This window comes from Pogona vitticeps, chromosome 6 (genome assembly GCF_051106095.1).
Source record: "Pogona vitticeps strain Pit_001003342236 chromosome 6, PviZW2.1, whole genome shotgun sequence".
Lineage (NCBI taxonomy): Eukaryota > Metazoa > Chordata > Lepidosauria > Squamata > Agamidae > Pogona > Pogona vitticeps.
The window spans coordinates 76920072-76939436 of record NC_135788.1 but is presented as its reverse complement, the minus strand read 5'-3'; the positions used below and the strand labels follow the sequence as shown (position 1 = coordinate 76939436).

The 19365-nt window shown below is 40.5% G+C and overlaps 1 protein-coding gene across 11 annotated transcripts in view; it reads left to right on the top strand.

Annotated features, from left to right (window-relative positions):
* Nucleotides 1-19365, top strand: part of CEP72 (centrosomal protein 72) — an 89930-nt gene that overhangs the window by 39312 nt on the left and 31253 nt on the right. For 2 of the 11 annotated variants that reach the window (XM_078377615.1, XM_073003916.2), the window contains exons 9-14: nt 1204-1301; nt 2689-2821; nt 3136-3338; nt 5237-5363; nt 8125-8224; nt 15693-18371. In XM_078377615.1, coding sequence (XP_078233741.1) covers nt 1204-1301; nt 2689-2821; nt 3136-3338; nt 5237-5363; nt 8125-8224; nt 15693-15846 — 815 coding nt within the window. In that variant the 3' untranslated portion in view covers nt 15847-18371. Of the gene's footprint in view, nt 1-1203; nt 1302-2688; nt 2822-3135; nt 3339-4395; nt 4598-5236; nt 5364-8124; nt 8225-13652; nt 13928-15692; nt 19342-19365 lie in introns of those variants that run through there. The other 9 variants (XR_013537438.1, XR_012088510.2, XR_013537437.1 and 6 more) reach the window with 9 other exon arrangements.

Here is a 19365-nt window from a genome sequence, read left to right as displayed (position 1 = left end):
TTGCTCTTAATTGTCTTGTGAATTTTCTGTTTATGGTGTGTGTGTGTGTGTAGTGTTTTTAAGTGTGGCTGGTAGCCATATTAAATTCCGGGTATGGTTTACATGCCTGGCCAGTAAATAAATAATAATAATAATCTCCTGGTTGAGTGCTGGACTAGAGAAGCCTTTGGGCCAGTCCAGCATAGGATCCTCTGAAGTTCTTAGAACAGTGGTTCCCAACTTCGGATGTTCTAGCACCAGAACTCCCAGAGGCCTTCACCACTAACTATGCTAACCAGGATTTCTGGGAACTGTAGTCCAAGAACATCTGGGGACCCAAAGTTGGGAACCACTATCTTAGAATAATGTCCACTATTGTGATTTCTGTTCTCTCTCTGTCTCAGGCAAGTCTTTCAGTTGAGAGGTACAAAAAATTTGGGGAAAGCAAATTGGGGAAAATCTTAATGGGGGGTTGGTAGTGAAAGAAAGTGCTTTAGGAGGTGATGGATATAGAAATATGAAGGATGCTGTAGCTGCATCCTGCACTGCAGAGCCTGCACTGAACAGATGTTTGGTTTAGATTATCTCTGAAGTCTTTTCCATTTTAGTGGTTCTGTTCTTCAACTGATCTGTTTTCCTTTAAAGCTTGTGTGTATGGGCTGGCAAACTCTTAAGGCAATTGGCTCTACTTAGCAAATTTTGTGGAAGTCTGGGTCATCTGTTAGAGGAAAACTGAGGAATGAGTGTACTGCTTGGAAAGCAAATTTTAACTATCTTTTAATTACTGTTAGATGTGGTTGGGGTTTGATAAAATGGTTTCTGGCCCTATGTTATTGGTTAGTGATCTTGTCTAGATAGGCTTCAGGTCTTTTTGAGTCCTGTAGTTTTCTGATCCTGTCAGAATAGTCATTCTGTAAAAGAAAGCTGTTGGTAAAATAAATTTCCATTGAAACAAATAGCTGATGTTATGATGTTAAATTAGTTCCATATCTAGAAAAATAAATAATTATTTGCTGCAACCATTTCAAAAACAGTTTAGTATTTAGTTTAATATAGATATATAGTTTAGTTTATACTGAATCTATCTCATTCATATCAGTTTTGGAGCCCTTGATTCACAAAACATTTCTGCTGTGAGGAACCTGTACAATTTTGTGGTTTCAGGATTTCTACTTTGAATAAAATAATTTATGCTCAACATTATATATTTCTCATTTTCTGCAGTTCCACCAGATGTGAATGAACTACTTAATTCTTTGAAGACAGCCAGACATAATCAGGAAGAACCTGACTCTGAAGATCAAAGGTTAAATGGCAAAGGTGTAGGTGTTAAATCTGAACAGTGAAAAGAATACCTAAAATGTACTTTTTGCTATATACAGTGACTTTTCATGAGTCCATTGTAATACATTGGTATAGTGAAGCTTCTAGAAGATGTGTATCTATACTAGTTCACATTTGTTTTCAGTCTCTAGCGATGGTATAAATTGGGACAGTTTCACAGTTAATAATATTTTCCTTTTGGGTTTCTTTGAAATAGCAATGCTTAATTAAAGGAATACTGTAATAACTTTCCCATCCTCCTTTCCCTTTCCCTCCTTACCCTAATTCCTCCATATTAAGTCCTATTTCGGAATGTATATGTACTGCTTGTTTTGTCAGTGGAGTCACTTTTCCCTCAGTTTTAAATGTTTGGCATAAACATTAATATTAACCTTTTGGCTAGATCACAAATACTTGCCCGGCCTCCAATCCCGGATTTTAGTACTCCCTTTTGCTGGTGCAGTGGTCCAGCTGAGGGGTGCAATGGTGGCCATTACTGGTCTAGCCCGATAGGGGATTGGAGGACTGGTAAGTATTTCTCTGTTAATACCTCCCCTAGGAAAAACACAAGCATTTAACCCTTGCAGTGCAAGGGCAGTTGTTGTTTTTTCTAAACTAAGACCTCAGTATTTAGGTTTAATTGCAGTGTTGGCACTTGGAAATAAATTGGTTTTGTGTTGCAGTTTCGGAACTCAGGCTCAAAAAGATTTGCCATCGCCGGTTGGTTTAGGACTTCATAGGTTAAAACCAGCACTTTGAATTGTGCCCAGAAAGGGATCAGCAGCCAGTGGAGCTGCTATAATAGTTGAGTTATGTGGTCCCTTTAACCAGCCCCAGTTAGCAGTCTGGCTGCCATGTTTTGGACCTGCTGACATTTCCTGACACTTTCCAGAAGTAGCCCTACATAAAGTGTGTCCACTGTCTTGAATCTACCATCTAAAGCAAAAAGTCTATTTTTTCCAAATATATTTTTATATTTGCAGATGTCAGACCCCTAGATAAGGTGCTTTTGACTACTTCAGGAGTCCTACAGAGTCCTACAGACCCCCTAGGAAATGATCGGAAGCCTGTGTTCATCACAGCTGGCATTTGTCCAAATTACAGCTTAATCCCAGAATGACATCAAACAATCTCAGACAATCGCATTAATATTCATCTGAGTATCAGAGTATGACCTTTTGCATTGTTGCATCTCTTCCCTCAGTGTCAGCCTACAAGCTGCATGAAGTTCTGGGTTTGGTCTTAAGTTATCTTAGGTCTGGAGGGTTCATTTACAATAGTGAAAAGGCAACATACAGTATATAATTTCATCCCTAAACAATCTTTGCTGGATTCTTTTGCCTAGTTGTGTCTTTACTGTGTTGAAGAACTATTTATCTATTTAAGGGCATTCCTCAAGGGACAATACAGTTGGCAGATAAAATGCTCTGTAAAGCAGGACCCATGGAACGTCTTTTAGATTTGGTCGACATACACTGGAATGGTCATAAATCCCTCCATCACAACAAGAAGTTTTTATGTAAGTAAGAACGTATTTTGAGACTGAGCATTTCTTTGTATTGGCTTAGTCCCTTCGTACATGCCAAATCACTACTTGAGCTGAATGCTGTTGTGGCTTCCTGTAGGACAGGAATGACCCTGCTTCTCCCATCATTCTCTCCAACACTTGCAAAGTTGGAGATGCATAGAGATGCACGCCTTTATTGCATATGCATGCCCTTTGCTTGATTAACATCACTGAATTTGTAATACAATGAACAGGTAAGAAGGATTCAGGTTTATCCCTCCCAAGCCCATGCATTTAAACTCAAACAAATCTCTTTTCATTCCTAGCCCAGGCAGAAACTATTTTGTCTGGAATTCAGAAATCTGTGCCAGCAAATCAAAAGAAAAAGTCTACTTCAGAGAATCAACAGTTGAATAACCTCCTTTTAGAGAAAGACACTTTACAAAAGCAACTGGTTGAACAAGAGGAGAAGTACAGTGCCATGATTAATAGTCTGAAATCAGACTTGGATAACAGTAAGAAAGAGATGGTAAGCTCAGAGCAGTATTTTCTTTCAATGATTTCAGTGTGTGTGTGCAGAATTGTAAGATATAACAGGGTGTCAAATCTTCAATTGCTGGAAATAGCATTTGAATTTTGTTTTATTATTTTTGACTTAACTGTCTATCCTTTGCAAGGATTTAGGGTTTACAATATCTAGTAGATTTCTCTCTCTGTGGAGAAGGACATCCTAGGATGGGTTTCTCTTCCTACTCACTCTGATAGGCAGAGATGAAACCAATGAAACTTTGAGATCCCCTTCCCCGTAAGAGAACAATATTGAAAGCCAGTATTTTTCCTGCCTCAGTTCCACTTCTGAGAAGTTCTCATTTCTTCCCGTTTTGAATAAGATATTTCTACCTATGCTCTTCTATTGGTTTTTACCTTTTCAGAGCAGCCTAGAAGAGAATTTTCTCTTCATCTCAGCTCTCTTCAACCTTCACAGCTCTTCTCTGTTGTGGAGGAGCCATCAACTAGGTTTTACTGTGCCACAAGGGCACATACAGTAGTACGTGTGTCTCCCACTGGGGTGCGGCTGCTCACTATGAGCCATGCACTGACCGAGAGCAGTAGAGCAGGGCACGGGCTTGCTGAAGCTGAGAGTGGAACGTATGAAGGGAGATCTCAATACAGAAGCAGCTACAGTGGTGCCTCGCTTAACGATTTTAATTGGTTCCAAAAAACCCCCATCGCTATGGGAAAACATTGCTAAGTGAAACGCGTTTTCCCATAGAGTTGCATTGAAAACCGGATAATCCGTTCCAATGGGAACGGATTACCGTCCTTAAGCGAAAATCGCCATAGGAAACATCGCTAAGTGAAATGCGGTTCTCCCATTGGAATGCATTGAATAGGTTTCAATGTATTTCAATGGTTTTGACAGGTCAGTTTTCGCTATTTTTAAAGTGTCTTAAAATGTTCAAAAACTGTTTAAAATGCTTGGAATCGTTAGTGCACCTTGTAAAACCTTTGCAAACTTAATTTGGCTTTGTTCTGAGTCTTTGTTAATTTTTGGTGAATTTCTTTCTCCCCCATTGGAATACAAGGTCCCGAACATCGCTATGCGAAATTTCCCCATTGGAAACATCGCTAAACAGAGCGCAAAATCGCTCCAAAAACCTCATCGCTAAGCGAATACATCATTAAACAAGGCAATCGCTGAGCGAGGCACCACTGTAGTTTGTATCAAGCTGATGTTAACCAAGCAACGTGGCACCAGAATCCTGAGGCATCCTAGCTCATGACTTGGTAATTCCCCCATTGGATTTGAAGGCTTTTCTTCCAGGTTCACAATGTGGCAAAAGGAATAGTTAATTGAGATTCTTACATGGCTGAAGAGGAAATGATTTTTGGAGATCCTAGTAGTTTTCCTGGATGTTGTTCCATTTTACAGCTTTGCTTACTTGTTGAGTCACAGCGTGGTGTGCCATCACAACCCTCAGTGCCCAAAGACTATGGATGTGCTGATAAGGTGGCCTTGCCAATTCTGTTGCAGCAGCAAGTATATTCTTATAAGTGTAAGAGGAAGTGTTTTCAGTATAGGAAGTCTTTCGGCTAGTCATTGTTTGTTTTCTTCCAACTAGTTTTGCACCAAGATTTTTGTCTCACTGCTTTAGGAGTGACTGAAATGCCAAAAGCCCTATCTCTTATCTACATCTGTATTGTATTAGCATTCCCTGCACAGGGTTCATAGATGAATTTATTACTTCACATAGGTGATGTCTTAATAAATGCTTTTTCTGTTAGCTGCTTTTTTCAATTTGAACTGCCTTATCAAAACCAGCTAGAAATTTTTATAATTCAAATCATTATTTTAATCTAATAGTGTTTCTATATCTTTGATTTCTCCTTTCCCACCTCCATTTCTACCCTAACCTGTTAAATTAGGACATATTGAAGGAGCAATTGGATAACTTATTAAAAGAAAATGCAGCCTTGAAAGTACAGAATTCTAAAGTTGAACAAAATGCCCAGAATGTAGATACTGCTGTTACGGCACCATTACAGATCCCCAGTGAGTGTTTGGGAAAAGGTGTGGGAGTAATCAGTTCATGAGTGTGCTTAAACATGTACAGAATGACATCTATGAAATCTAATGAACAATTGTTCTCTTAAGTTTAAAGTAATTGAAATAAATCAACCAACCAACCAGCCCAGAACCAAAAAATTTCATACAGCCCAGTGGATACATTGCAGTCTTTTTTGAAATTATAACTTAAAAGTAGCTTCAGAGGAACTTGTGCTACAAGGTGGGAAGAATCAACAAAATTGTATCATACCTGCAGAAATGCAATACACAACCCATATCCTTAATAACAATAACACTTTTTCATCATTGCAAGTTTATCAGCTAATGGGGGGACTAAGTGCATTAAATAATGCTGGTTGTAATTTTATTTATGGATTGATAGTTCTTTAGATATTCTTTAAAATCTGGATTGAATTGCAGAAAAATATTTAAGACTTCATTTCCCATAAAGGTCCTGGTAGAATACTATCCTGTTTTGTGTAACTTAACAAAATGGTATTATGGGATGGGAAGAATGTTATCAATTTCATAGTCCTATTGAACATTTAATGTATTTTAAATTCAAGGAAGTCTGATATATAGCAGATTAATTATGCACTGATTTATCTGTTACTATCCAGTAAACTGCTAGATGTGTTAATAGTATAACATTATCAGGCAGTTTAAATCATAAGCCCATTGGCTTAATTGTCTTAGAACCAGAGTGTATTTGTAATCGTATCCACACTTAGCTTGGGGTCAGCCCCCCTTCAATAAAGTGGTTATTTCTGAATTGTTTATGTGTAGGAATGTGCTTTAAGGAAGCAGAAATCAGAAGAATCAAAATTTAAGCCACATCTTATACTCAGGTTGGGAGTAAGTTGTGCTTTATCTCCTTCTGAAAGACATCTTCACAATTACACTGCTAGTCTGAATATCTATTTTAATTTATCTAACACCCTTTATCACAAACAGCCTAATGTTGGTATTGAAGCTGCAACAAGGTTATTTATTGTTTTAAGCTAGAATTTTTTTATTCATATATGCCTTTTCAAAAGATGACCATAGCACTAAGATAGTGGTGGATGTAATCATTAGAATAACTGCAAGGGATGCTCCTATTTTCATTGCAATATTGTAGATTGAACATACAGACGCTGAGAGAACAGCAGGTTACTTAAGGCTGCTTAGCTTGTGGCTAAGGTAAGATTTGGCCTGATAGATCACACTTAGCCACAAAGCTTTATTGCTGTTCCGGTAAAGTGTACGCTTTACAAGTGAACTAAGATTTAGCTATAGTATTCATGACAGTTTATACTCTGAGTTTATATCCTGTCACCTGCCAAAGCTCCATTAACTGATGTGTTTTCCAGTATTCCCTGCTCATATCTAATTATCAGCCAAATCAGCTTCTCTCAGTATGAGGGCAGGTGGGAACAAAACTTTACTTTTGTGAACAAAATGCCAGAAGCTGGGAGAGCTTGGCTAAATTCACATTTCTGTACCCAAGACTAGAGATAGGCATGAACCGCACATTTCTTTCCCCTACCTCCCTTGCTGGATCCCCCACTCACCAGCCAGCGTGTGCTCCTCTCCTCCTCTTCCGGCTGTTTGACCAGTCCCTTGCAGGAGCACAGGCTTCCCTGCTCCACCTCCTTGACTGATCAGCCACTCAGACAAGGAGCCAGGACAGGCAACCCCATGCTCCTGCCAGGGACTGGTTGAACAGCTGAAGACGAGGAGGAGAGGAGCGCACTCTGACTGGTGAGTGGGTCATTGGGTATGCATGGCATTGAAGTTTGTGCCCATCTGTGCCTATGATTCCTGCAGGCAAGTAATTTCATGGTCATTTAACATATATAAAAAGTGATTCTGTTTTCCATATGCTTTTCATCAAACAGTAGCAGAAGAGACCAATGAATTATAAGTAGAGCATTATAGCCATGTTATTTAGAGCAGTAGTCCCCAACCTTGGGCCTCCAGATGTTCTTGGACTACAACTCCCAGAAGCCTTCACCACCACCTCTGCTGACCAGGATTTCTGGGAGTTGAAGTCCAAGAACATCTGGAGGCCCAAGGTTGAGGACCACTGATTTAGAGGATACTGGGAGATGTAGTGTCAACATTTTAACAGTTTCAGTCTGATACAGAGAATTCAGATTGTCATCTGGCAGTAGATAGGCCTGTTTGCTGCAGGAAGGTCTCCATTGCCAACTATTAATTTGTTGTCACTTCATATGTTTAGAAGACTGGCTCTCAGTATCTGAGTAAGTGTTAGGGCCATTGGAAGAAACGTTATTCTTCAGCCAATGAGGAATATGGAAATGAATCCACTGGAATGTAATTGTGAACCTTGTAAAATCTGCTATTCTTCAAACTGGAAATCTCCAAACCCCTGCCTAACCTTGAAATTGTTCCATTGTAGTAACAATGAGCAAATTTTGATCTCCATATATTTAAAGCGCAGTGAAGTTTGGCACAACACCTTGAGAAGGGGACTTTTTAAACAGAAGAAATAGCATGTACAACTATTTAAAGGCTGGAATCTACTTTATTTTCATTGTCCCTGCCTATTGGATTGAGTGGAGGGAACAACTCTTCCTAAATTGTCCTTCTGCATAACATAAAAAATGTGGAGCTGAATGAGATAATCCATTTGAACCCTTCTTCTCTCTCTCTCAGATTTTGCCACCTTTTCTGTATACGGCAGTTGCCGATTTGTAGACTAATTATCTTTTCCTTTCATTTTTCCTTTCCTTTTCTTTAGAAGAACATCACAACCAGGCGTTAACTGACGAGAATGCTAGTTCAAAGGAACACTTTAAGAAGATGCAGGAGCTCACAGAGATGTTACAAGAGAGCCACAGGTAAAGAGTAGCTAGTACTTAACAGTTTATGTTGCACAGGCACTGTAATATTGAATTGAAGTTAGTGTATCCAGAAACTCTGGTCAGGCACTTCCAGCACAATTGTCATCTCAGTCCATCCAGTGCTGCTCTTACGCTGTTCAGCAGTGATGACTAGATGGAACCTTTTTATTCAGAGTTGGTAGTACCAGAAGTTGGGAGAGACAAGTAATGGCCAAGATTGGAAATGGGAGTTGAAAATGGAATTTTCTCTTTAACACAATTTTAATTTCCACAGATATCTGAAATGGTGCAAATAACAAGGAGATATCTTACATTAAATATTTAAGGTACCATTGCAGATGTACAAAAGGTAGTGTAACAGCCTCCTCATGCGTCACAAAGGGGCTATTACGTCACACTCACTCACACTTAATTCACGCTGCCACCAACCATTCCCTCAAATAATACTTCAGGCCAATGTATGATTTCAAAGTAAAAGAACTTGCTGAAGTACTGCTGAAGGTATTTGCGAGGAAATTCCAACACGCCAATTTCCTTGCCATCCTTTATATCGAACTAAAACTTCTGCTACAGGCAAAACTACCATTTCTTTCCCAATCCCTTTGATAGTCATACGTTCATTAGGTATAATGTGCCTCTGAGGGATGATATCAGGGTGACATAGAGTAACCTGAGAGCACGTGTCTCTTAATGCTAAATAGTTGTGTTCAAATATTCCTATATTATCACCAGCTGCTTCAAATAATTGGGGATCAGTTCTTATAAATAGACAATGTCTTATTTCAGCCACTGGAATATTATCTTCATAGCTCTCATCTGTATTAGAGACCTCTGTTGGCGTCTCCATGACAACAGGCTCCTCCCTAGGGGAATCTATCTGACCATTCTGAATACAGTAAACAGATTTAGCCTTGTTTAAATTCATTTTCTGAGGTAAAATTTCTTTATTTTCTTTTGCTTTATTACACTGGGAAGCAATATGGCCTTTCTCATGGCAAATGAAGCAAATTCTGTCACTCCATGAACTCTTTCCAGCCACTTTTTCTTTTCCCTCCAAAATCTGGCTTTTGGCTTGGCCCTGTTCTGAAGGCTTTCCAACAGAATGGCCACCCACTTTCTGCTGGCTTTTAACTTGCCCTTTAGGATATTTATTGTAGTCCTCCCATCTTTTTCTCATAGTCTTTTCCTCAGAATACATAGGCGTTCTAATTTGTGAAATAAAATCTGCAATTTCTCCTTCCTGTTTCAAATCTGCAGGTCGCTTGTCTTTCACCAAGTATTTAATTTCACCATGTAAAAGGGAATAGAACTGTTCCAATCCTATAATATTTTTAAATTGTTGAATTGTCTGCACACCTTCCTGCGCCAACCACTTATCCAGATATTTAGCTAAATTGGCACCAAGCTGTGTGTAAGACTCATCTGGTTTCTTTGACAGTGTTCTGAATCTTTGCCTCAGCTGTTCTGCATTTATGCCAAACCTAGCAAACACCAACTTCTTTAAATTCAGAATAATTTTTTATAATTTCGATTGGCATTTCGGCATAGACTTCAGCCAGACACCCACTAATTTGAGATCTTAAAATTATCATTTTCTCTGACTCTCTGACAGAAAAATCAGCACACACTCTTTCAAAAAGAGTTAAAAATGCCTCTGGACAGTCTCCTTGTTTAAAAGAAGGAAATTTCTTCAAATCTGCTTTTGACAACTGCCCTTCTTCAGAGTTGGAATTTCTATTGTTGTTATTGTTCTGGTTCATTAATTCCATTCTCCTGATCTCGAAAGCCATCCTGTCTTTCTCTACCGCAAGTTCTCTCTGTCTCATTCTTTCTTCCTTTTCCAATTTTTCTAATTCTAGCTGTTTCATTCTGTATTCATGTGCTTGTGCTAACTCCAATTTTCTGATGTCAGTTAAATCTTCTCTAGAGGACCTTTCCTCTTGAGCTGAGGAAAATCTTTGCTCTCCCCCATTAAACTCTTCATCTGAACTAGCTGCCATCTCAGCAGATCTTGGTTCAGGTTCAGTTTTTCTACTACGGGTTAAGGGCATTTTATTCACAAAAGGCTCTTCTCTCAATTTTCAAGCCTCTGTTTAAAGTCACTTTTTTCCTGTGCTATTGGTCTGTGATATATAGTTGCAGCCTTCACCAGCACACAGCTAGCAACTGTAACTATGCTTCTTTGGCTTCTGCCCCTTAAGCTGGGCCTCTTGCCAAACAAAGGTTACTTTATTATTTTGCCTCTGGCACCACTCTGAAATTAACACAGCTCTACCCAGACCTAGGTTCTGCTGTTTAAATGGAGATCCCTCAGCTTTGCTGCCCTTGGTCTTCGCTATGTCCCCTCAGAGTTTCCCTAAACTCTGGACACGCTGACCAAACCACCACAGCCTTTGCCTTGGGCCACTCTCCCTCACAAAATGGACTCTACAGAGCTGGACAAGGAAACTCAGTTTTCACTCTGAAGTTTTAGCACGCCTCTACTAGGCTCTGCTCCCCTTGAGTCAGGCCCTAGAAGGTAACCCACGCTCTCCACTTCAGATGACCCTAACTGAAGACCTTCGCTCTGGTCACTTTTGCCAAGGCTTTACTGGACTACTCGTATCCCGCCGCTGGACACCAGTTTTATTGTAACAGCCTCCTCATGCATCGCAAAGGGGCTATTACGTCACACTCACTCACACTTAATTCACACTGCCACCAACCATTCCCTCAAATAATACTTCAGGCCAATGTATGATTTTAAAATAAAAGAACTTGTGTTTATTGTGTACAACAAAAGGAATGGTAAATCACTTGAAGAAAAATAGTAAGGCAATCACTATAATAAAGTAACACTCAGACACACACTCTCACAGACCCTCACTAGATAGCACAGTTCTTACTTCACAATATCATCAAGCCCTATCTCCCTAGCATAACCCTATCTGGTCCCTAACCAGCCCTATCTCAAATCCCTATCTTAAACTCTATCTGAAGCACTCACACCATTCACTCCCCTTATATACACTAGCTCCACCCCTTATGTCCCACCTTCCGTCACGCTATTGGCAGATGACATACAGCTTCAGCAGTGACGGACAGGTGATGTCAACGTTACTGTAACAGGTACATTTTGCTTTTTCCCAGGGAAGGAAAGGCAAAATGACAGTTCTTCATGATTTCTATGCATTCACACAAATTGGGATCTCTTCCCCTGCACAGAAGCTTATTTGGGAACATTCCAAATTAAGCATTTCTGGCAAGAGTGCTGCCTGTTCCTCCTCCCACGCATGATCTAGCGGGTCTCAATTCTTTTCTGTCTGCCAAGAGAATCAATTCATTTTGGACTTAGCTAAGTGCTCCTTACTCATTTCTACACAGTGGTGCCTCGCAAGTAGAAGCAAAAAATGATCGTAAGTGGGGAACATCCCTACTTATGACCATTTGGAGTTACGACCAGCTCCAGCTGCAAAATTTTGCTTTTACTTGCAACTGGAGCTTCCACTTATGAACAGAAAAAGGCAGGGGGAAGAGGCAGGAAATTCAAATTTCTAACTATAGGTGGCAACGAGGCTGCTTCTTTGTAGCTCTTTTGCCCCAGCAGTTAGAGAGTGTGCATAGGAGGAGACTTGGGACTGCCTCGCTTCTGCTTCTGAGTGTGTGTGTGTGTGTGTTTGCAGGGAGGCTTCAGGCTGCCTGGTAAGGTGAGGTGCTGTTTTCTGCTTTTTAAAAACTACTCTGGTTGTTTTTGCAGTGGAGTTTTGGGCTGGGGGATTATGTTTCTGTGCTGTGATGGGTTTTGGGGGTTTTTTGTTGCTTTTTGGGTTTCCCCCCATTTTTGATGGGTCTTGGGGGGGGTTATTTGGTTTGGTTTTTTTTTTTGTTTTTTTTTTGCATTTTCCCCTCCATTTCCGATGGGTCTTGAGGGGTTTGGTTGCTTTTGTGGGGGTTTCCCCATTTCCAATGGGTCCTGCATGTTTCCCTTGCTTTTTCCTTTTTTCCCCTTGCATTTCTGACCTTCCCCCTTTGTTCTCTGTGCATTTCTGATCTGCTCCGTTTGTTTTCTGTGCATTCCCAATGAGTCTTGCAGTGACTTTTTTTTTTTTTTTGGTGATTTTTTCTTCGGCCGGAACAGATTATTGCATTTCAGTACATTCCTATGGGAAATGGTGCTTTGACTTACCACTATTTTGAGTTACGTCCATCTTCTGGAACCTATTATGGTTCTAAGTCGAGGCACCACTGTACTTTCTTTTATTTCCCTTTTTTCTCTTGTGAGCCTTGCCCATGGCCTCTTCAGCCTTGTTTAAGAAATATACATCTTGCCAAGGTAAGATTACCCAGTCTGATGGCCATTCTCATGGCCTCTTTTGCCTTGGTGAGGCCCATTTGCCTCAGACCTGTTCTATTTGCTGTGGTTTTACAAAGATTCAAGCTCAGGCAATTGAAGCTTTTGTCTTTGTGGGAGAAATCCCTCAAAGCAGCAGATAAAATCACCCCAAACTGGCCTCTCCATCTGCTCTGGGCTCAACTTTGGTGTGTTGTCTGAGATTAGAAAATCCATCACCATCAAATTGAACTCTACAGCTCAAGAAAGTGCCAGTATTGATTTTGATCCCAGGGTTGTCCCAAGATCACTTTGCTGCAGTCTTTCAAGTTCTGGCATTGAGCAAGGACTCTCACCACCAAGAGATAAGAAGCACTCCTTTAAGAGAGACATCTGCTGATATTGCGGCTTCTACAGTGGTTAATGCAGAGATACTGAAGTTGAAGAAATCTGACACAACAGTAATTTACCTAACTCTTCCATGGTGCCTGCTTTGCCTTGTCCAATTTCAACCATTGGATCTCCACAGACGATGGCACTGTCTGCTCCAACATTGTGTCCTATTGAGTTTGATCTTCAGTACAAACCTGACCTTTTGTCTCTCCTGCGTCAACCTGCCTGACACACCTAGATTTCTCAGTTTTGACCATGGCACCACACATGACAATGGCTTTATAGTACAGTGGTGCCTCGCATAGTGAAAACCTTCGCTATGTGAAAACTTCGCTAAACGGAAAGCAAAAAGCCATTGGAATGCATTAAACTTAGTTTAATGCGTTCCAATGGCTTCTGTACTCACCATTCAGCGAAGTTCCTCCATACCGCCGCCATTTTCGCGCCCTCGGTAAGCGGGGCGCGAAACTGGTGGCCAATTTGGAACCACCGATCAGCGGGGAGGCGGGCTCTTGCAAGGAGGGAGCCACCTCCCTCCTCTGCAAGAGCCCGCTGCCCAGCTGAAACGCCGGCCTAATCTTCATCATTCATCCAGTATTATCAGCTAGATGTTTGGGCTTGGCAGCATGCAGCTTTTGAGAGAAGTGTTATTTCTTCAATTTTGGGGTGATATTTCCATCACAAGCAAGTGAGCTTTTACTATCCTGTTTGTGTGACTTACAGGGACAGTGGTTGCAGCTATTACAGTGGTGCCTCGCATAGCAATCGCTCCATTTTACGGCGAAATCTCTTAGCAACACTTTTTTTGATTGCAAAAGCGATCGCTTTGTGATGTTCCCTAAGGGCTATTTTCGCAAAGCCCCCATTTTCGGCCAGCTGATCGGCTGTTTCAAAATGGCCGCCGGGTAAACAAAATGGCCGCCCGCTGTTTTCAGGCACGGATTCCTCGCTTTAGAGGCACCGAAAATGGCGGCGCTATGGAGGATCTTCGCTTAAAGGTGAGTTTTAAGCCCATAGGAACACATTAATCACGTTTTAATGCGTTTCTATGGCCTTTTCATTACCGCTTAGTGGTGTTATCACTTAGCAGTGATTTTTTCGAAACGAATTAACATCGCTAAGCAAGGCACCACTGTACTGTGGTTCTTCAAGTGGTTGTCTCTGTGATCTCATACAACAACCCAGTTAGTCTTTAAGGTGCCACAATGTTTTTGCTTTTCACTTACTTTTTATTTTTTAAATTTTTGTCTGGATATCCTTGCATAGACTAACATGACTACTTCTTTTGTCTGAGTTCACAGATGAAAAAAGTGAATGTGCTAAACAGGTTTGCTATCTGAAGTGATGTAAAAGAGTGTATCTACTGTCATCTACGTTTTGGAAGAGCAGACATTTCTGAGATGATTACCCAAGCATACATAATCACTATAACTTTTGAATTCATATTTTCTGTAGAAAACCTATTCTTCTGAACTAGTTTCTCATGAACAGTAGTTCTGACAATGCACTGAGGCCAGCTTTCCCTAAAAACACTGAGCAAGTGACAAGATGCATTGGACTCATATAAGACTGACTGTTCTGTTCCATGAACTGGAAAGCAGCAACTTGCAATTGTTTAGTTGTGAAAAGATGGGTTCATTTGAGTATGCTGTAGACAATAGGTGGGTGATTTTTGGAAATTTGGGAGGTGTATATGCTCTGCTCCTTGGGCTGATCCCGCAATCCCCAGCCCCCCAAATTGTGTTCTTATGTAAATGCGTATTTCACTAAATCCCCTTCCTACAACTTCTCATGTGTTTTTCTTTAAACAATGATGTGGTGGGTGCTGGCAGTCCTTAAACAGGACAAAATTGCTACCTAAACCTAAAGAGCAGGGGTCTCCGAACTTTGGACCATGAGGGTCACACCAGATATTTTCAACATTTTGAGGGCTGAAGGAACTGGAATGTATACACGGCTGCATGCACACATACACATCACCCACCCCTCACCAGGCCTCCTGCACCCCCATGCGCATGCATGGGCTGGATAAAATGGCAATGTGGGCTGGATGTGGCCCGCTGACCATAGTTTGGAGACCCCTGCTCAAGAAGATCAATTAAACTGAGCCACATTTTGTTGGATCTTTTTAAAAGCTGGGTTACGTGGGGGATGCTGAGAGATTCCAAAGGTGGTGGGGTGGGGAACTACATTTTGGCTCCTGGGCCAGATGTTGCCAGTTCCTGCAGTAGACTACTCACATGAGCAGAAATTTATTACAGCTGTTGAATTGGCTCTGTTTGAAAGTGGAGGCACCACTTTTGATGTAGAACAGCCATTATCAATGGGAGTTATATGGTCCTCTGGTGTGTGGGGGGTGGCACATTTGAAGGGAGCCACAGACTGGAAAGTGTTATTATCACATCGTCTTATAAGATACATTATGTAACGTATACAATTCTGATAAAGCCTGTATTTCGTTCGATTGTGTTTATGGCCATAGCCAAAAAAAAAAAAAAGCTGAGAATGTCTGATGTAGAGTACAGTACTGACAGTATCTCCTGGGATGAACATAGAGGGGATTGCCAAAAATCTCAATCAGTGGTTAATTCTCTGCCTTCACTGCCATGTAGAGTTCTAGTATTTGGAGGTGGTGTGTACATCAAGCATGAAGACAGAGCAGGGAGGGCTTCAGTGAACCATTTTATGGGTCTCTATATGCAAGGTTGCTCTTCATAATGTCAGAGGAGTCAGTTTCAAAAACCATCCGATGCTGTCTTACAGAACCTTGGTTTCCACGAATGAGCGTCTCTTAAAAGAACTGGATGAGGCACGTTTACAACACAAGGCTGAGGTGGAGCAGTTGCACTGGAACTATAATCAGTTAAAGAAAACAACAGATGCTCTTTCTCCTAGCAGTGTGAAAAATGAAAAATGACAACAACAGGTGTTAGTAACAGTAAGAAGTATTTCACTATAAATGATTTATAAAGGGCGCTTGGTATTATTTATCAACATGAACTAATTAAAAAATGGCTGATGTCTTTTGTATGATACTTTTTAGACCACACCCTACACACAGTTTATGATTATATAATTGTAAGTATTAAAGTACTGAATAATTTTATTTGGGTCTGAATACTGGCAGTTTATGAAGTCAAATTTTTGCATAGCTTCAAAAGTTACTTTTAAAAATAATGAATACAGTGGTGCCTCGCTTAACGGCGATAATCCGTTCCAGGAAAATCGCCGTTAAGTGAAAACATCATAAAGCGAAAAAAAAACCCATTGAAATGCATTGAAACCCCTTCAATGCGTTCCATTGAGGTCAAAACTCACCGTCCAGCAAAGATCCTCCATAGGGCAGCCATTTTCTCTGCTTGTCTTGCGAGGCATCAGTCCCAGAAAACAGCGGGGAGCCATTTTGTTTACTTGGTGGCCATTTTGAAACCGCCGATCAGCTGTTTTAAAATCGTCGTTTTGCGAAGAATTGCTTCGCGAAGCAGGGAACTGATCATCGCAAAGCGAAATTCCCCCATTTAGACTATTGTTTTGCGATCGCAATTGCAATCACAAAAGATCGTAATGCGGTTTCGTCGTAATGCTAATGATGTGCTGAATTCATAACTAAGCAATGGAGAGATTATGGCCTTTTAGGGACTGCTCAGCAATAAATGCCTTCAGTATGTTCTTCTGGTCATACTCCCCATCTCCTAGTGTGATTTTTACACCTCCCCTTAAAAACACTTTGAAATGCAGATTATGGCAGTCATTAAGCACATCGCTATTGCACAGTTCTGACACTTGGGAACAACCAATGATTATGGCATTAATGATTATGTTTAAATATAGGATCTCACAAGTTTTGTTATGAAATGTACATAGGTGTGTCCAGTAGAACTTGCTCCCTAAGTAAACGTTTTCAGGAGTATACCATTAGGAGGGATGGAACATTGGCATAACTTTTCATGTGCTTAAAAGTAAACTTTGTTTATTCTTCCACTTGAACACATGAAAAGTGAAAACTGTTGGCAAACAACTTATTTTGGCTTATGTGTCCAGCAGCTACAATTTCCATATCCCATTCAAAATGCTGTCATTGAATGTTCTATTCCAGTAATACATTGCCCACATTTTTATTGATGTAGGTTGCATGAAGTCTTCCTGAGTAAAAGGATTCTTCACTGAGATCTGTTTCCTCTGAGTATCCTGGTAGAATCAGATTTCTCCTGGTGTACGTTATGCTCTCTGCTGCGTATCTGAACTATTTGTTTTCTTCTTCACAATCTTATGACTCACATGACACATGGGTCATTCTGCATCCATGCAGAGCTCTTCAGAAAATTTTAGAGTCAAGCATCACATTTTTAGTGGGAACCCTATGCTAGTGCACATGATCATGTGATTGTTATATCTTACCCACCAGAGTTTTTGCAGCATATTGGGAATTTCTCCATAGTTTCCATTTGTAGTTAGGTTCCCTTTGGACTGTTTTGACCTCCACGATGTTCCTGAAACTCCTCCTCATCTTGTCTCATTGATTGATCCTCCGCTTTTCTATTCCTTCAGATTATACTGCTTGACTTCAGCTTCTGGATTTGTCCAAGCAAAATACATGGCCTACAAGGCCTTCTTTAAACATTGTGTCCCGTAAGGGAGTAAGCTTTCCCAGATGACAGACACTAGCAAGTGCCTCTTCTGTTTTTGTGAGAGCCACATTGCAGAAGAGGGCCACTAGTCTAAGCTGGCCGTTTTACCTCCATCTCCTTGCATCAAGTTGAGAAAAAGCTCTTAAGTTCTCAGAACACATGGAGCAAACTGCTGGAGATATTTTTAGCTGTAGTTTTGTTATATTCAGCCAAGGGCAGGCTCTGATACTTCCACATCCTCAGCATAAACTAGGGATGTGACTCTTTCTCACAGTCTCTGATCCTCAGAGAGAAACAGAAACAAAAATCAATGTTTTCCCCTTGCAGTGAGATCTATTGGGAGTGTTGAAGGCTGTGCAGGGTTATTACAATTCTTGCAAAGAATGACATCTCTTCATGTGGAAAAGAATAAATATTATTTTTATTTATTTATAAATAAAAATTATTTAATTACATTTCTTTATCACACTTGTCTTCTCAAGAGGATCCATCCAAGCAGTATAATGGGGTATGTCATTCTTGCCTGAGATATCTAATTAGATCAGCTAAAGACCTTTTGAAATGCTATCTATTAAGTCCCACCCATCCTATTTTCAGATAAAGCATTCTAATCATACTGAGAAATCTGCTGTTGTGTTTTAGTTATTACAGTACTTGAAAATTTCATTTCTTATGATGGTTTAATAATGGGGAACATTCTCTAATAGGCCTCCTAGAGAAAACTTTTGTACTCACAGTTCACATTTCCATGGTGACAGATTGTTAGGACACTTCATGATGGGTCTTTGGATAATAAATAAAGAATATAAAATGATTTGGAATAAAGTGATGAATTTTGTTAATGCTGCAAGAATAGATAATATAATATATTGAAATATATTTCTGCATCTATGCCTGGATATAAAACAATAACAATACAATTCACCGCCATGCCTTGCATATGTACAACATTGGACAGGAGCATTTTGAACAGGGTGGCCCCTCCTTTTAAACTCTCCACATCTCATTCCAGTTCCTTATCTCTAAAAACAGCCATTGCTGTGACCACATACCTGCTCCAAACTGTAGATTTTACCCTTCGGGAGCAAAGGGTCTCTTGGGTATGTAAGGTTATGGCATTTGCCTATTGCCTTGTCCTTGCCATGGGGGAGACTCTTCTCAGTTGTCATTTAGCTAGTCCAAGATGTGCCGAGTTCTCTCCATGAGCTGTGGCTCTAGATGTATTTATAGATAAGAACCTATGCCACGTGGCTCCTTCCCCACCCTAGGGGAAATGTGCAAGAAAATAGTGTATTTTGCCTTTTTACATGTAAGGCCCAGCAGTCTTGCAGGAATCTTTTACACATCTCTTTAGCTCTCTTATCCTCAATAGGAAATGGCTAACATGAATTATGAGTAGAGATGGACATGAACTGGAGTTCGTTTACCAGCATCACAGCTGATATGTGCTTTGGCATCCTGCCCCCTCTGGTAGGCACCCACTCAGAAGCAGCACCCCAGGTCTCCTGCATCACCTACTCTGCATGCTGCCTTTTAGTTGGGGCCCATCAGAGGAGGCCAGGCACTGAACTGCAGATCAGCTACATGGCTGGTAAATGAACCATGCTGAACTGGCGGTTTGTGCACATCTCTAATTATGAGCATTGGGAAAATGTCAATTTTTTTAAACTACCCTTTCTTGCTCCAGGGACATGTTAAGTTAAACAAGGGTGCCAATGCCTTTTTTGATGGGAACAGTAACTTCTACAACTGCAAAGTCACCTTGGGTCCTTTTAAGGAGAAAGGTAGGGTAAAAATAAATAAATAAA